Source organism: Rosa chinensis, chromosome 7, assembly GCF_002994745.2.
Source record: "Rosa chinensis cultivar Old Blush chromosome 7, RchiOBHm-V2, whole genome shotgun sequence".
NCBI classification, from domain to species: domain Eukaryota; kingdom Viridiplantae; phylum Streptophyta; class Magnoliopsida; order Rosales; family Rosaceae; genus Rosa; species Rosa chinensis.
Window position 1 is genome coordinate 22089983 of NC_037094.1, and position 19587 is coordinate 22109569.

At 36.4% G+C, this 19587-nt stretch overlaps 1 protein-coding gene across 1 annotated transcript; it reads left to right on the forward strand.

The window, feature by feature from the left end:
- Positions 1 to 6483: 6483 nt before the first annotated feature.
- Positions 6484 to 14019, forward strand: LOC112177593 (cytochrome P450 CYP72A219). The gene is made up of 6 exons (XM_040511367.1): positions 6484 to 6579; positions 6978 to 7266; positions 11342 to 11556; positions 12111 to 12355; positions 12710 to 13097; positions 13573 to 14019. The coding sequence occupies exons 2-6, from the start codon at positions 6984 to 6986 to the stop codon at positions 14017 to 14019; spliced, it is 1578 nt and encodes a 525-aa protein (XP_040367301.1). The 5' UTR covers positions 6484 to 6579; positions 6978 to 6983.
- Positions 14020 to 19587: the final 5568 nt, after the last annotated feature.

Genomic DNA, 19587 nt, shown 5'->3' on the forward strand with positions numbered 1-19587 from the left:
GATTGCATTCAAGAGATGAGTCTAGAGCTAATGTTGCACAAGATAATGAACTTGTCCATCAGATTCTTCAAGCATATGCTGCACAAGATGGAAATTGGATTGCTCGTATTGCAGCATTACTTGTGGGTGAGGATTGAACACAATCTTGTATAGCTTATGAAATTGGAAGGCTTAGTTCAATGAAATGTTTAAATGCTTGTAATGTTGTATATGGTGAATCGATTGGAGTTTGTTTAATGTATCAAAGTTACTTTTAACATTAATATAAAATTATTGTTTATTGGTAATAATCTCTAGCATTGAATTTGTACAATTTCACCTAGCATTGATCTCATACAACACAATACAAAACAATGTGTTGTATGACTGTAAAGAATTCAAAACTAAGGCTTTTCTTACAACAGTCATTGGCTATTAGTCAGTTTGATTACAATAATCACACCACAGTTAACTAAATATAGTTGTTGTGTGAACTAACAACCAACAACATAAGAAAACAAAATTCTGTTGTGTGAGATTCATAACACACAACGGAAATAAAGTATCTCCGTTGTCTGAGTAAATCATCAGACAAGGGAGATACTTTCACTTCGGTTGTGTGTTACTTACCTTAGACAACAAAGAGAGAGTTATATTTGTTGTCTGTTATTAATCTCAGACAACAAAGAATTAGTCATACCTGTTGTGTGTTATGAATTTCAGACAACGACAAAATTTCATCTTCTGTTGTCTGAATGTGACGAGGCATCGCCGCGCATGCCATGCCAGGCACATGCTGCACAGAACTCACACAACGGAAATAAGTATTTCTGTTGAGCAAACTATTATCACACAACGGTGAAATCACCGTTGTCTGATTTTTCAATCACACAACACTCACTTAGACCACGGTGAGCTTGGTCATCACACAACACAAATCCACCGTCGTCTGATAACCTTTTTGTAGTAGTGTTAGGTACCTCTATGATGTCCTGAGTCAGTATAAAATGTTGGATATGGTTTCTTTTATTGACCTTGCGATGATTGGCGCCAGTGGCGGAGCCAGGAATTTAGGTTCACTGGGGCACAAAAAAAAATATAAAAACATACAAAATGTTTAAATATAATTTCTATCTATTACAAAGATTTTTCCTCGACAATATTTCATATTTTAAAATCATTGCATGATGGTCTCATTATCTATATACTAGTAAAAATGTCTTTCTCAATATGAAATCAAGTAATCATTCATAAAGTTTTCACCCATTTGACTACGTAAACGAGTCTTTACAATGTTCATAGCAAAAAATACTCTCTCTACACTTGCAATTGCAACTGGTAAAATCAATGCTAACGTCAAAAATAAGTACACCGTGGATAAGTCACATCTATTTTGGTTTGAACCATATGTCACAGATTTGTATTATATATTTTTAGAAATTTTTTATTAGATTTAAAAATCTGTAAGTAATAAGAAAATAAAAATCTTTAATTGTAACAATTTCTATTATTGATGTCAAAAAAATTTGGGAAAGAAAAATATTGTATAATATTACTAAAAGGTCAGACGTGTGCTTCCTCAAACAATTCCATAAAAAAATTAACCCAAAACAAAACAAAAGAAGAGCACCAGAGTAGAGCACGTGAAGTTGATGATTAAGTTTAGAAAAAAAAATAATATAAAAATATATAATACAAATCTGATATTAATATAATATTAAACTATATACATATATTAATGTTTTTTTTTAAATCTGAGTGGGGCACGGGACCCAGTGGCCCCTGCCTCCCTCCGTCCCTGATTGGTGCAATTGGGTGTGGGAAAGGCTAGGAAAGATCCTTACATATAAAAGAGAAGCTGATATCTGCAAAACCTGGACAGATTTTCATGCTGCCATATAACTTAGAGTAAGTATCGGCAACTTACTACTAGCTATTGTTATATATGTAATACTTTGCTTGTAATGATACATATGGGCCGTTGATTACAATATGATTATATTGTTATATAATATACATTGGGTGCTGACTATTGTCGATCCCGAACAAGAAATTGTCTATTTTATGGATCCTATGAAGAGGCGATTACCCACTGGAGAATGGGTTTCCATTGTTGATAGGTAAGTCACAGTCATACAAGTTTGAATAATGCATGTTGGGTAGCATGGCTATTTCTTAAAACCTGATTGTGTGTGCATGTGCATGTTCTGTTTTAGTGCAATATCCATGTATAATGCACACAAGAACAGGAAAGGCCGAAGTTCACCTCTATGGAAAAATTTGTCTGTATGTACATTTTGGCTATGTTAGATTCTGGAATGTTTAGAAATTTGCTATGTTGGATTTTAAAATTTGCTATGTTGGATTGTGGAAGCAAATTTGGATTAGGTTCCATGATTATTAATTTGGATTTTTTTTTTTTTGGCTATGCTGGATTTACTGCTTTTAGGGTATTCCTCCTCAACCTAACAGCAAGGAGTGTGGCTACTTTATCATGCGATACATGAGAGACATCATTGAGGATAAGGACTTTTCATTTGTTAACAAGGTATAATTAAAGCATGTTTATTCTGTTTGTGTTCCAACGAGCTTTTTATGGTAATTTTGACTTGGGTTACTTGAATTTTTTTCAGTGGGAGAGGAGAAGCAACCATGTTTATACCCAAGTGGATATTGATGAGATGAGGAATGAGTGGGTTAGGTTTGTAGTTAATAGATATGTGTAGAAGCCATCGCATATGTTTTTGGAAAGCATAATGAATTTTTGCTTGTGCTGATAGATATCGATCACATGAAACAATTATCAGCTTTTGATTCATGCATGCATTGGTCTAGCTAGACTAGGAATGCTTTCTTTGTTTGTTTGGTAGTTTAATTATCTACTTTGGATGTTTAGTTGTACTTGACCAATTCAACTTATATAGTTACACTAATGATATGGATCAATGTGACTTTATATGTATTGTTCATTTGGTAATGTACTGTTTTTGTGGTAATATATACATGCAGCATTGTTTCTGGAAAATTGTTCCAGCTAGTTAGGTCATGATTGAACAAACAACAGTTCACAACCAAGTTGTGAGAACCAAGCTCAAACAACAGACCCTAAAATAATCACACAACTGGTTTATAATGCTCACACAATGTTTGATAAAAAGAATATGTTGTCTAAGTTCTCCTCACACAATTCGACAAGGCAATCTCAGTTGTCCAAGGTTCAATCATACAACACAATGCAGAATAATAAGTTGTTTGACTGTAAAAGGATTCAAAATTAAGGCCTCTCGTACAACAGTTACTAGATGTTAGCCAATTCGATTACAATATTCACACCACAGTTAAGATAATATAGCTATTGTTTGAATCAATCAACAGACAACAGACATCATTTCATTGAGTTGTCTGTTACTTATCTCAGATAACAAAGAAAAAATTCTATCTGTTATGTGTTATGAATAAACAATATAGTTGTTGTGTGTTATGAATCTCAAACAAGAAAGAAATCACAACTGTTGTGTGTTATGAATCTCAGACAACAACTAAATTTCATTTTTTGTTGTCTGAATGGCCATGTCAATGCCGAGGCATCCCTGCGCAGAATTCGCACAACGGAAGTAATTATCTATTGAGGAAATGAATATTGGACAACGGTGAAATCACCGTTGTGTGATTTTTCAATCACACAACACTCGTTTATACCATAGTGAGGATGGTCATCACACAACTCCAAATATCTGTCGTCTGATTAACTTATTGTAGTAGTGACAACACGCCCATTATGAACAATAGAAATGTAATATTACAAACACATAACAAACTAGGACTTTCTTTCCAACCTATAGTAGAATTAGCAAATCTCCACCGGGAGACGAGCATATCTCACTGTTAAATAGCGACAAGTGTGGCCCGTAGCCCACCATTGTACTGATATTGTCCTAACTTAACCACCAATTAGGTGTTAGGTTTTAATCACAAAAGGCATCAGTACGATTGGGTAAGAGCCACCCACTTATAAATTATATTTTCTTTTGTCACTGTTTCAATGTGAGATCGTTCCTCTCCAACACCTCTCCTCACGTACAACCTAACTTTAGGTCTGCATATGAAATTAATTAACAATCCAATTTTCATATTGAAAATTGGGACACAAGTCTCATATCAGAGACTTGGTCAATGTAACAATCCAAGTCCCACATCAGACACTTGATATTCCGATGGCAATATAAGAGATCCAAATTCGGGCCTATGATAATTGGAAATGCAATTGGAGAGGGATCCGCTCTGATACCATGTTAAACAGCGACAGCCGTGGTCCGTGGCTCACCAATGTACTGATATTGTCCCAACTTAACCACCAGTTAGGTGTTGGGTTTTAATCACAAAAGGCCTCGGTACGATTGGGTAAAGGCCACCCACTTATAAATTATATTTTCTTTTATCACTTTTTCAATTTGGGATTTTTCCTCTCCAACACTCATTGATCTTGCTCTCATTGAACTTTGAAATGGTGGCTATGTAGCCATACGCTTCCATAAGTATTCTGGATTGCCTACTCGAGTTTCTGTCCTAGCACCCATATATTATAGACCTGGAGAGACCTTCACTCTTTCATTCCGAAAGGGAACATAGCATCCATGCTAGGCTTGATATGGTCTCGGGGACCTCATGCTATGATTTATTGTGAATTTCACATTGAAATTATAACCATGCAATATAGTGATTGTGAAGCTGTTGGTAAATTATAATTCTAACATTGTAAAAATCATGAGTTTGATTCTCACTTACATATGTAATGGTGGGATGGGCTAAGGGTTTATAAAAAAAAATATATATATATATATATATATATAAAATAGTGATTGTGAAGCTCAAATTATTTTATCATTTTTTTTTGGAAAATGCTTTGGATCCCAAAATTCCATACAAAAAAACCATCCCAAATGACATGGCATTGACCACATCAGCCCTAATGAACCTCAAAATATTCAAGCTGTCATTTTTTATATATATATTTAGAATATGTATTTAAATTAGTTTATTAATATCTAAGATATTAAAAAACAGAAGAAGAAAATGCGGTAAAGTTGATCAATCCAACAAGCGCGCAAACTCATGTCTTGATAAACCCTAAAAAATGCAAAACTCATCCTCCATATATTGCAACCATCTATCCATAACCAGTAAATTCTTTGTTCTATTGTAAAAAAAATAAAAAAGAAGAAGAAGAAGAAGAAGAATAAGTAAATTTGTTGTTCTCTCTTTTAATTTCTTGAACCAATCTAGTGGATTCAAATTTCAAAACAAGTTGGTTAAATTAACTTCTGTATTGATTTGTATCTTTCTTAATCTTTTATTAAGAGCTAACTCACAGTTTTTCATCATAATCCCTTGTGATTATGATTTACAAAGCCAATTTATGCCTTGTGGTTGCTATATTCATAATCATCTTCTTTATTTTAGATTTTCATACGCCAAGACCTTTTATTTATTCAAATCCTAGATGATTTTTAAGTTCCAAATTTTGGTGCAGCATGAGATGAGGATGATGATGATAGGTGGTATATGAGAATATCCCTGGTATTTGAAGATCAATTTTTGGGATTGCAGGGAAACATTATTTTTCTCATTTAATATAATATTAAGTAATTGCATATATAATGGAAACTATATAAATGAAAATTAATTGACATAATTACAGGTTGGAAATAACTATGAATGAGGTGGCAATGCCACATCATTTGAGATTAAAATTTGGTGTCTCTAGCACCTTTTTTAGAAAATTACTTTATCATTACTCTTATCGCTTAATGGAAGCAAACTCCTTTTAATTTTATAATTTTTATTCTATTCATTTATTTGTTCGTTTTACTTTTATCCCACTTCTGTGGCATGAGCTTGAACACATTACAGAAGGCCACTAAGTTTTATTTGATTATCTACGTAGCAACACTGATTTAGTGGTGTGAATCAAAAAAAAAAAAAAAAAAACACTGATTTAGTGGTTGGACCATCTTAGTGGTTCAAGAGTCACGAAAGAATTTCCCTAAATCTTATTACATTAGTGACAGGTAGATTCGCAGCAGAGACATCTCTTTTCTTTTATTTTTATACGAAGTTTGTGGCAGGTGCTTGAACACATTGCGAAAGTACTTAAATTTCATTTGATCTCTTTGTAACAACACCGATCTAGTCGTCGGACCATCCTAGTGGTTCAAGAGCCCACAAAAGACTCTAAATCTTAATGTTACAGATAAGTGGATCTGCAGCACAGACGTGTCTAAGTAGTACTACTCGAGTTAACATGAATTGCATGAGTGCCAAGTGGCAAAATAATTGACACATGGATGCATTCTTGTGTATAAATAAACTACTTGCTGACCTGGGATGCTTATTGCAAGAGTGCCAAATGGACGACCAAAATGTGGAGCACAGCTCAGAAGAGATTGCATGATTGGCAAATGTTGGAGAAACAATTTATCATTTCCCACTATTTCAGTACGTGCAGTTACAGGGATTTATGACCGGTAAGATTAATGATGTCAAGTACAGTCCAGTCAAGATTTACCTTGGTGCCAAACCACACATAGATGCTCTTTCCTTGTGAGTTTTCTATCATGGCTTTTCCTGTCTGTTTTCTCCTTCTATATACACACTTTCTTCCCATTTTTTTCATGTGGGTCATTTTTTCTTATACAGTACACATTTCTATGGGAGGTTGTTAGTTTTACATACATAGAATTTGTTTTCTCTATTTAGATAGTTATATATGCTTCCCATGTGCATCACCTTTTTCATTAATAGAGTATTTAGTATTGACAGCCAAACCACCCAATAACGGTGGCGACAATCAGAGTCGCAAGAAAAATGTGAAGGGTGAGTGGGTGACCCAAAACAACCATCAAACGCTCAACCGGAGAAAAAGAAATTATCAAAGTAAACCTGCATATTCCTCGTTCCAAAACTCTCCTCGGAAATAATTATCTCTCTCTTCTGATCAGCTAGCAATGGAAGTTTCAGTGGCTGGTTTTGCACTGAGCGTTGTCCTTGTTGGCCTACTGAGTTGTTCATGGAGTGTACTCAACTGGGTGTGGCTGAGGCCAAAGAGACTTGAAAGATTGTTGAGACAACAAGGCTTTCAGGGAAATTCCTACAAGTTTTTCTATGGAGACGTGAAGGAGAGTTCTGCAATGTTGAGAGAAGCAAAATCTAAGCCAATGAAACTCTCGACCTGTCATGATATAGCCCCAAGAGTCATCCCGTTTGTGCATCGAACTGTCAACATCCATGGTATTGCATAATATAATTTAATTATGACATCCTTTTTAATATATTTTTGTTTATATTTCAATATTATGATAAAGAATTTGTAGAGTGGCAATAGATCCTATTCTCAATCAAGAAGTAAGATCTATGAAGAATCTACCCAATTTATGATAAATTAGTCATAGATCTTAATGCGGCAATTGTAGATCTTATTGTTTAAGATACCCTATATATATAAATATATATATATATTTTTTTTCTTTCCGATTACAATTTAATCTTTTAGATGTAGTTGTTGCATGTGTGTTTTTCTTGACTGGTAGAACTAGTCAAGAACTATTTCATTTCTTTTGGAATTTATTTTAGCGAGGAAGGACCTTTTATATATAGAAGATGTACGGGATTTGAAAGGAATTTCAAGTTAACTTCATGGAGGATCCCCTATTAGAATATGTAACAAATTAAGCTGCTCCTAGTGTAGCGAAGCATGCTTGGAGTCTTAGTTTTGCGAGGCAAGTTTGGTTGAGAGACGAGGTGTGATGGCTCTCTCAGATTCCGATAGGTCATAGTTTTAAGGCCACAGTACGGTGGTGTTCCTTTTTTTTTTTCCGTTGTACCAGACTTTTTCTTTAGGGCCGGTGTGGCTATTGCAAACTTACCATTTTCTTAATTCACCCTACAAACATATGAATTATTAAAAGATTGTACTATCCAAATATAAAATGACTAATAAGTACACCAATTTTTAAAATTCAAATATGTAAGAAAAAATAAATACATAAGTAATTAAATAAATATAAAGACTACTTAATTTCTCATTGGATAACATTAATTTTTATCTCTCCACCTAAATTTGAATTTATTACTATTTTTTTGTCTTTTTGTTACCTCCTCATTGTTAATTCATTATTCAATTCACAAAATCATTAATGTTAACTTCATCAAAATCTTTGCAATACCTTTTTAGTGAACACTGCAAATAAAAAATTTAAAACACGAAAAAAAAAATCAATCTCTTCTTCATTGCTCATAGTTGTAAATTTACTAATGAAAAATAATTTGTGGCCTCAATGAGGCCTAAGATTTGTGGCCTCAATCTTAGGTGTCATGCTATGTCATCTACATACATCACCTATTTGTCAAACCATGCCATGTAACTATAAAGAAAAAGACAAATCTTATCATTCTAAAATCTAATAACTCTAAATTATTTTGTCTTTCTACCTCAAAAATTATTTTGGCTTTCTTCTAGAAAAAAAAAAACATTTGGCTTTCTTACATTTTTTTTCATTACACTCATGCTTAGATTTAAACAACAATTTTTTTTTTCTTCAATCAAGAGTAGAAAAAATTTCATGTAATTCAGTCAATAGATTTGCACGTACATTCGATTAATAGATATGTATAACACCATACATGTTTCAACCTTTGTTGGGTTCCTGCAAATTTTGAAAATATAATGTGAAAAATACATATTCATATGATTGTATATATTCTTTTGTTCATTATTTTCTCTTTATGAGTTTAAACGTTAGATCTGAATTTATTATTTTTTTGTTTGTCTTTCCCCTTATATTTAGATTGCAGATGTTAATTAATGGGCGCTAACATGTAATTTTTTCTTACCTCTTAATTTAGACATAAGTATTTCCCAAATTCAATTTACTAATGCTAAAAAATATAGATGAAATTAATCAATATTTGAAAAAAAAAAAAAAAAGTTAACGTCTATTTCTTGACACGTAATTCAATATATTAATGCCATTTGGGAAGAAAAATTAAAGGAAAGAATTTAATTAAATGAAGAAAAATATTGATCAAAGAATCTGTAGACATATTTCTTAAATTAATATATAATTAATAGCTGATATTTTTTTTTTGTCACCTAATTAAATTCATTAATGTAATTGATTCACCCCTTAACATCTAAAAGGAAATGTAAAAGGGTAAAGTTGGTGTTGAAGTAGTATGATGTGGCAAGATATATTATATGGAATTGAAAATAAATTTTTATTTACTTACATGACATGACACCTAGGATTTGAGGCCACAAATCTTAGGCTTCATTGAGGCCCCATATCATTGCCCTTAGGGATGGCAATGGGGAGGGTAGGGTAAGGGGATTAAATTACCATCCCCATACCCAACTTCATTCCCCATCCCCTTACCTGCCCCAATTCCCGTAATAAGAAACTGGGGATTTCCCGTCCCCGTCCCCATTGGGGATTAGGTCCCCGTACCAGCCCCAATCCCCGTTAACAATATTATTAATTTATTATATAAAATCAAACATCAAAGTAAAATAAATTTTTTTATTTCAATCAAACAAAAATAAATATAAGTCTCGCTTAAAAAAAATAATAATAAAAGTGTGCATTCGACAAAAAAATTCCACAATCAACTGCTTAGTGTAACCTAACAACTTATTCATTCACTCAAATAAGGTGAATTGAATAATATCAAAAATATATTTACAGAATTTAAATATTGACAAAAAGATGAAGTTTACATAGAGATATATTTATAAATAATATCAAAAATATATAATATATATTAGATAATTCTTATTGGGTGGGTATGGGGATGGGGATCAAAATACCATCCCCACCCCGTACCCGATTTCAGAATTCGAATACTGGGGATCCCCATCCCCGTTACCCGATTTCCCCCAAATTTCTCCCCATTAGGGTCGAATACCCGATGGGTATCCTACCCTATGGGGATTATTGCCATCCCTAATTGCCCTTTACTAATATTTTTACATGGATTGAAATAGAGAACATTCAAATTGAAAGAATTTTTTTTTAAATGGAAGTAAATCAGATTATGATTTTATTAGAAAACTTTAATATATTTTCCCTTTTTTATTGGTATAAACTAAATGAGAGATTTTTGTTAAAAATATTTATTTTTTAATTGGATATGTCATATAAGGATATTCTTAGAAAGAGAAATGGATTAGATAAATAAATTTAATATTAAAATGCAGAGAGTAATAAGCAAGTAAGGTTGTAGGGTGAACAAAGAAAATGGTAAGATGGTAATAGCCGCACCTTTTTTTATTTTTTATTTTTATTTTTGTTTTTTATGAAAGGGGTACCTCACGGCCGGTTCCATTTATTAAATTAATAGTAGAATTTTGCATCCGGGGGGGGGGGGGGGGGGGGACATAAAACTTTAATCCCGAGCTACAGTAGAACAGTTGCACTAATCCTCATAGAGAACATCCTGAATGATTGCAGGTGTCTCATCTAACCATACATCATCAATGAAACCACTACTAGCAAGGTGAGCAAGTCTATCTGCTACACCATTTGCTTCACGGTAAATATGTTGAATTCTAACAGATTGAAAAGCAGTAATATACTCCCTACAATCATCTAAAACTAGACTTACCTCAGAGAAATTCTTCTCTCGACTATTGAGAGCAGATATCAGGATGATAGAGTCGCTTTCAACATCTATGTCAGTCCAACCTTGGTGAATACCAAGAAGTAAGCCAGCCCTACACGCCTCCGCTTCCATATTAAGAACTGAGTGTGCATGTAGAAAAGTCCTGGCCACAAACCCAGAAACTAGCTGCATCTCCACCACGAAACATGGAAACAGCAGCACCGCAATGCCATAGATAAGCCCTGCTTCCAAGAAGAATTCGGAGCTCCAGTGCCATCATCACAGACTGGAAAGGAGATGGATTTTGATCCAGTCCCACCCAACACCAAACTCGTCTCCTAGAACCAGTGTCCATGGATGCCTTTCCCCCAAGCCCGATTAGGAAAAAACCATGCCAATCAATATCTGTCAAAACCTCAGGATAAACCACCTCCCAGATTAATAGGTATTAGACCAACCATCACCCGTCCGGCAGCAGCCAATCATTGGCGTGGAAAAACTAGCCTCGACTCCAAGCGCCGCCGGACGAGAGGAATTTTATAAACCCTAGATCAGGTAGTCCGAGTTTTATAATCATTATATATTTGATTCATGATCATAGGGATTTATAGTGATTGATCTCTGCTAATAACTAGATTTCTTTAGTCAATTAATTTTTATTTCACTATTGAAAAATTGTTCTTATTAGGTGAACATAACAATGCAGGCAAAAATTCTTTCACTTGGCTTGGTCCCAAACCAAAGGTGAACATTACTAATCCAGAAGATCTGAAAGATATCTTCACCAAATATGATGATTTTCCGAAGCTAGCACCCATTTATAAAAAGTTGCTAGCAGCAGGATTTGCAACAGATGAAGGTGAAAAATGGGCTAGACACCGAAAGATTATCAACCCAGCCTTCCATATGGAGAAGCTAAAGGTATTACAATATATATATATATATATATATATATATATATATTTTGCAATTGAAAAAAAAAATTAATTAAATAAATAAGATAACATTTAAGTGAGGGATATGAAATTAAGATAAAACATAAATAAAATTAAGTATAGCCGATTGAATTAAAGATCAAGACGTACAACAGGTGTCCGACTGGTAGGGTAAGGGTCTCATGAACCTCCTTTGGTCCTTACTTTTTTATTCTAAGACTTTGGAGAGACTTAAGTAGATTCTCATCTAGAGTTGTTTAAACCAGGAACTCTAAGGATTTGTCTCAACCTGAGAATAGGTATGATGACCGAGAAGTTTTTCATTTTTCAAATCACCCCAACAAAACTTAGTTCGATGAACATTAGATTCTATCAAAGTAGAATGCATATTACCAGTAGGCAGTAGTGCCAACCAAAGTGTCAATGCGCTCTCCTATAGTTATTTATTTATTTATAAGCTATATTACCACCATCTGGTTTAGGTATATGTTTGGTCAACATATAATTTTGATATTTCTGGTTTTGCTTGTCCTGTTACAGTCTATGTTACCAGCGTTTCACCAAAGTTGTAATGGGATGATTAAAGAATGGGAAAGCTTGGTTTCCAAAGAGGGTTCATGTGAGTTGGATGTTTGGCCTAGTCTCCAAAGTTTATCAGATGATGTGCTTTGTCGAACATCATTTGGAAGTAGCTATGAAGAAGGAAAGTATATATTTGAACTCTTGAAAGAGCAGGCAGTACTTTCAATAAAAGCTTTACAAAGTGTTAACATTCCAGGATGGAGGTAACAGTACAAGTCTCTTTTGTTCCCCTACAGTTTGTACCTAGCTAGATCAATTTCGTAATTAAATTAGACTGATTGAACTATTGAAATATTTTATTAAATCTCAACTCTTACTTTTGTGAAATTCTTAGTTTAAGAAATAAAAATTAATTAAATAATGAATCATATAGATCGAAGAATAGAAAGACAGATTTGGGGAACCCAGCTTCCATTTCTTTCAAGTTCTAAAATGCACGCAATGCTTTGTTTCCCTCATTTTTCTGGAAGGTCATTCCACTGCATGTTGAGGAAAATGTGCTTGTCTTCTTTTTGTATCTTCACAAAAAGTTTGGCTTAACTAATATTGATGTGTAGGTTTGTACCAACTAAGATGAACAAGAAGATGATGTTGATTGATAAAGAAATTAAATGTTTACTCAAGGGAATTATAAATAAAAGAGAAGAGGCCATTAAGGCTGGTGAACCCTCTAAAGACGACCTACTAAGTCTACTTCTGGAATCCAATCTCAAGGAAATTCATGAACATAGGAACAACAAAAACTTTGGGTTGAGTATTGAAGAAGTTATCGAGGACTGTAAGCTGTTTTACTTTGCTGGGCAAGAGACAACCGCGGTGCTGCTTGTTTGGACAATGATTTTACTTGGCCAATATCAGAACTGGCAAACTTGTGCGCGAGAAGAGGTTCTACAAGTCTTTGGAAGCAACAAACCAGACTTTGATGGGTTAACTCACCTAAAAATTGTAAGTACACGATACAAAATTTGCTTGGAATACCTACTGGCATGGTCATGAATTTATTTGTTTGATGTCTCTCTTTCTTGCCCTAAAATGGAACAACTTTTGTTTGCAGTAGCTTCTCAGCTGCTTCCGGCCTTCTTTTGGATGTAATTATTGAATATGATTTTCATTGATGAATGTTTTACAATTGTACACATATATAGCAGAGTATTACATGCCTAACAATAACTGCATATTATAGCAAGAACCACAAGATTAGCCTAATATCAATGCTAATACAGTAACTGACATTTCCAGAAGATATTAGTGTTAATGAGCTCGATTTGAGGAAGAGATCAGGCTTGATTGAGGCAAGGAATTAATGTCGCTAACAGTCATGACACAACTAATTTGATCATATCACAATTTTATAGGATTAGTTGGTTGGTCTTACTTAATTTGTTGTAAATCTTAATGACTTTAATTTATTATGCAACAGGTGACCATGATTTTACGTGAAGTTCTCCGATTATATCCAGCGGCAGTCGTGATTTCTCGAAACACTTACAAGGAAACGCAACTTGGAAAATTATCTTTACCAGCTGGAGTCGAAATCTCATTGCCCATACTCCTTGTTCACCATGACGAAGAATTGTGGGGTGATGATGCAAAGGAGTTCAAGCCAGAGAGATTTGCAGAAGGAGTTTCAAAGGTTACAAAGGGCCAACTTTCATACTTTCCCTTCGGAGGTGGTCCACGGGTTTGCATTGGTCAAAACTTTGCTATGATTGAAACAAAACTCGCCTTATCATTGATATTACAGCACTTCACCTTTGAGCTTTCTCCATCCTATGCTCATGCCCCTTCCTCAATAGCAAGTCTTCAGCCACAATATGGTGCTCATCTCATTTTGCATCAACGTACGCTGATTGGTAATGAATTTTGAATAGAAGAACAGCAAACAGAGACACGGCCAATTTAAATAAAAGGAGGAACATTCATTTTGCATGGCTGTGGTCTTTTCCATCTGGGCCGTTGAATAAATTATCGTATAAATAATCGTATGATATTCAAATTTCATTATTTTCTCTCCACCTCTAAAGAACTAATCACACATCGTTATTTATTTTATTGTTTCTAAGATGTTTGGAACTCAACCTAGGTGGAAGGCTTAATACTACAAAAGAGAAAAAAGCAAGAGACAGGGAAATGGGGGACTATACCAAAATCATCCCAATCATTACAACTTAGAACGAAAACAAAACAAAAAGAGATTACAAGCTGGGACCCCAGAAATGAAATCCACAGACAAATTAGCTTAATTAAGCAAATTTATAGGGACGCCCAGAGAACATGACCAAAAGATGAATGCAAGAATTGAGGCACCATCTCTCACCAGATAAAGTCACCATGTGAGGTTCTACAATTAGCAAGCCTATCTGTCACTGAATTTCCTTCCCCGTAGATGTAGGAAAAGGGAATATTCAAATGTTTAGACATATGCAAACAATTCCTCCATTGTGTGCGCACACGCCAAGGGACACTAAAAAGGTCATTGAAATATTTGAGCAAAATCAAGGAATCCACCTCTGCCCACAAATTCAACCCCCCCTTTGAACTTACGATGCTAATTGCTTCGATTACTGCAAGCATTTTCGCATCAAGACCACATCGGGCAACCGCCTTTTAGTAAAAGCACTCAAGAAAGAGGCCTCAATACCCTTAAAAACACCACCGTAACCTGCCTGCAGATGCTGATCATGGAATGGTCCATCTGTATTCAATTTAATCCAATGAGAAGAAGGAGGACGCCAAATTATCTAGACAATTTTTGGAGCTACAGGCCGGAAGACCAAATATTGGAACCGAGTGTGAAGTGGAGGAGGAGTCAAAGATTAATCTCGTAGATTCCCTAATTGAAAGAGTCAGCTTTTGTTTAAACTTGTAGAGATTGAAAACATCCTCATCATGCGTCAGATTATTTCTTTCATTCCAGACGCACCAAAATATATTGCAAACCGATAAGAACCAAAGCAACTTGAATTATCATGAAAAAGCTCACTAATCTCAAAGGTCTCATTGAAATGAAGTCTGAAAAGTGGGAAGATCCAACCCCGTATATCAGCAGCTACCGCACAGTTCACAAAGAGGTGTTGCACTGATTATGTGGCCACAGTGCACAAGTAGCAGCAAGAACAGAGGGTTCTGCCACGCCGCTGCAACTGCTCTTCAGTTGAGATCTTTTTCAGCGAAAATTTCCAAGTCACTAATCTCTTACTGGGCTCAATAGCACGGTGCCAAATTCTTCTGGCCCAAGCTAGCCTAGGCTGCTACTCAGAGAGAAAAACATAAGCTGCCTTGGCGGTGAGTGTAACTGCACTTTCAGCAGCTCAAATCGGTTTATCGTTGGACTCCTCAATTGGGAGTGGCAATCTAAAAATGTCATCAGCTACATTCAGGGGCGGATTCAGGATGTAACTTTGGGGTGGGCTAATCTAAGGCTTGCTTATATATATATATTTTTGTCCATAATGCTTCATAGAATTTTAGAACTAAATTTTAATGAAATATCAATAGAAAATGTTGTAATTAAAGAAAAAAAAGGAAGAAGAACATAAGGAAACGGCAAACAAAACAAGCAATAAATTTTTAAGAAATACTAATGAAAAGTGTTGTAACAAGAGAGATAGAGAGAAGGGAGAAAAAAAAATGGGTAAAAGAAAAAAAAAAAGAAGGACAAAAGAACAAAATGTCAAAAAAGGAGGAGAAGAAAATGGGGAAACCACAAAGAAAACGGGCCTAAATAATTGTTTCTGTGTGAGAATACGGAACGGGAACTAAGTGTGGATATGGTGGGGAGAGAGAGAGAGGCACACACAAGCATGTATAGTGGTTCACCTTGCCCTTGAGGCAAGACTACGTCCACTTAGAGATTCCACTAGTAGTGAGGCCAACTAGCCTTTGTAGTGATACAAGTATAAGGATCATGGATCCATCCTCTTCTAAGAAGGGGAGGACTTCCTTTTATAGCTAAAGGAAGTCTCATTCTATTCTATATTTCCGATGTGGGACATAATACACATATTTACTTTTCTTGAAGGCTTTTGGAGAGCATGGGAGGGTGGCCTCCTGGCAAGATACCGACCGACCTCCACCATGGCGAGGTAGCTCGGGTGTCGGTCTACCGGATGCATATCGTAGGCGGGACCTACCATGTCACGGAGCCCACCTATGAGGTTGTTACTTATGCTTGGCGGTATGTGATATAGGCGGTATGTACAAGTCCCCCAAGTCCCCGAGTAAGAGGCGCTTCTTGATTGGGGAGTTTAAATATGATGCCGCCAAGTATGAGTGATGACCTCATTGAACGCCATACCCATACTAGTCCCCCAACTCAGTGAGCAAGAAGGGACTCTTCCGGGTCTTGTGAAGTTTCCATGACAGGTTGGTGCCACGGGGCCCATCATTTAGCTAGTACCTGCAAATAAGATAAGAGTGTACAAAGAGCATAGGGATTGCGCTAGGGCAATCTAGGTGACATTTGGAGTCAAATGCATCGAGGTGCAGGAGTGTTTGTATGAGATGTATGTTATACATTGCGTGTATGCACGTATTATGTAGTGTTGATATACAACGTATAAGTCTAGAATGTATGTGGTTGTGAAAGTATAACGAAGTGCATATGATGCATAGATGTGTGATGAACTCGATGATGCGTACATAATGATATGTATATGTTGTATGCATATGATGCACACGTTAGGATCGAGAGTGTGGTTACTTGCCGAATCCCCCAAGTTATGTAGTTAGTAAAATCGAAGTTTGGACTTGAGTTCGCTCGTGTTGAGCGGGTGATAGGTTGTGTGAGTGTTGTCCTATGGTCTTATTAATGGGATGTAAAAGAAATTTAATTGTTATGATCAACAATAGGCAAAAAATTTCAATATTTCCATTAATAGACCATAACATGAAAAGTATGAGCGTGAAACTTAATGATAGTCCTGGTCGGGTACTACCTCCACTTGTGATAAGTGGTATGAATAAGTCCTCCAAGTATAGAGAATGTTCAGGAGGTGAGATGACTCAAAAGCAAGGGACTAGACCTTGGCTTATCCCCTGGGTACCGCGCTCCGGGCGAGTATTATGATACAAGGGAGCTACCCTTTAGTTATCCCGTCGGGATACCTCGTTCGAGTAGGGGATTTATGAGGACCTTTGAGCCTCATTAACCTGGTGGGGTCAAAATGGGGGCGTAAGCCTCGTGTACCTAGTGGGTAGAACGAGAACTTGAGCCTTGTGTACCCGGTGGGCTAGGTTGAGGGATTAAGCCTCATGTACCTGGTGGGGTAGGTTGAGAGCTTGAGCCTCGTGTACCCGGTGGGGTCACATAAGGGGTTGAGCCTTCTTAACCCAATGGGGTTGAATGAGGGCCGGTAGGCCTCCTTTACCCAGTGGTGTGGCATCGGGTAGAACGATGGCTTTAGCCTTGTAACCCCTTTGGGGTGTCCGGTGGCTTTGGCATCCGGTACCCGGTGGGGTAGATAGGCTTGAGCCTTAGCACCCTGTGGAGTAGATAGGCTGTGAGCCTCTCGTACCCGGTGAGGTGAATGATGGTTTGAGCCTCGTGTACCCAGTGGGTTTGAGCCTCGTGTACCCGGTGGGTTTGAGCCTCTTTACCCTGTGGGGTATAGGCATCGGCTTCCAGTACCCGTTGGAGGGCCCGATCTTTGGTACCAGGCTGAGTAGTGAGAGGGTTTGATGTCTCTAGTACCCGATAGTATAGAGTGGGGGCTTGATGCCTCTTGTACCCGATGAGGTAGCATGAGGGCTTGATGCCTCTAGTACCCGATAGGGTAGAGTGAGGGCTTGATGCCTCTTGTACCCGATGGGGTAGCATGAGGGCTTGATGCCTCTAGTACCCGATAGGGTAGAGTGAGGGCTTGATGCCTCTTGTGCCCGATGGGGTAACATGAGGGCTTGATGCCTCTAGTACCCGATAGGGTAGAGTGAGGGTTTGATGCCTCTAGTACCCGATGGGGTAGCATGAGGGATGGTGAAGCATGAGGGATTTATGCCTCTAGTACCTGATAGGGTAGAGTGAGGGCTTGATGCCTCTTGTACCCGATGAGGTAGCATAGGGGCTTGATGCCTCTAGTACCCGATAGGGTAGAGTGAGGGCTTGATGCCTCTAGTACCCAATGGGGTAGCATGAGGGATTTTATGCAAGGTTAACCTTGGCTTACCCCTTGGGGGTACCGCACTCGAGGCGAGGATTTATGAGATGCATGTTGCATTTATTTAGTGAGTTACACATGTATATATGTATGGATTTTAATTGACGGGCAATTAAATAAAGCATGACATTAATACATGGGCATAATAGATATGATATCGCAATTATCAAATATCGTAGATCGTTATTTGAAGCATGGAAACCATTGCATTAGCTCAAATTTAAAGAGCATAAGTGAGAATTTATCTGAAGCTGATTAGAAGTAAGCAGGAGAATATAAATTGTAATTGTTGCAAAAATCAAATCACGTTGGAGTTGTCCAAGCATGACACTCCATGTCGGCGAACTAATCCGGTAGTTCGTTTGGCCTTGTTTTGTAGATATAGTCTAATTGACTAATAAATGAGTGGTTAACACTTCATTTAGATAGTCTTGTCAATTAAACATAGTTTGTTTGTATACCGTGACAGAGTATGACAAATATAATAGCAAGAGCATAATTGGATTTACCATATGTATTTATGCTTGAGAAGAGGCTGGGTATATATAATGCAATTGTACGTTTATAGGAGCACAGTATTTATGGAATATCATGCTTTGTGATTGAAGACCACAATGACAGGTGTGAATGGTTGTAATAATTCACATGTGCATGTCCCTCTAGAAGATTATACAAGCTGATCATGGGTTACAGTGATACATTGAGGTGGGGACTCAACAAATGAGTGTAAAAATAATGCTAGTTATTTACTTAACCGAATGAGGAAACAGCATAACTGCACATGCGTATAATTAAGAAGACAAGTGTAGGATGCATTTTGATACGTGGTGCTACGTTAAAGCATTAGTAGATTGCCAGATTATGTCCCTTGGGAGCTATGCCCCGTGAGCAAGTTTAAACGATTAAAATAAGAGGCACAGAAGACATGCTTTGGCTTTAGTAAATAGGGTAAAAATTGAAAACTCATCTTTCTTGGCTTCTTGCTGAAAGCTTGGACATGCTGCCCGATGCTGTGAGGCCAAGTTCCCGGTGGTTCATGGCTGGTGGCCTGAACAATGTGTTAGAACCAATCAGTATATACGAACAGTAACCGTGTATATATATATATATATATATATATATATATATTCTAAATCACAAATTGAATATATAATAATGATAATCAATTGAAATCAAATAACTTTAATTCGAAATTGAATCACTAACTTGATCAGATAGAGGCCTGCAATGCAGTGACCTAAGACAGAAATTCGCCCCTACTTGTGCTGTAGTTTCAGACG

Bases quoted from the DNA above. Each gene is read 5' to 3' on its own strand.
- LOC112177593 (XM_040511367.1), top strand. From the start codon at position 6,984: ATGGAAGTTTCAGTGGCTGGTTTTGCACTGAGCGTTGTCCTTGTTGGC. The intron at 11,557-12,110 runs GTATTACAATAT...GTCCTGTTACAG, and splicing joins TCCATATGGAGAAGCTAAAG to TCTATGTTACCAGCGTTTCA. The intron at 12,356-12,709 runs GTAACAGTACAA...ATTGATGTGTAG, and splicing joins GTTAACATTCCAGGATGGAG to GTTTGTACCAACTAAGATGA.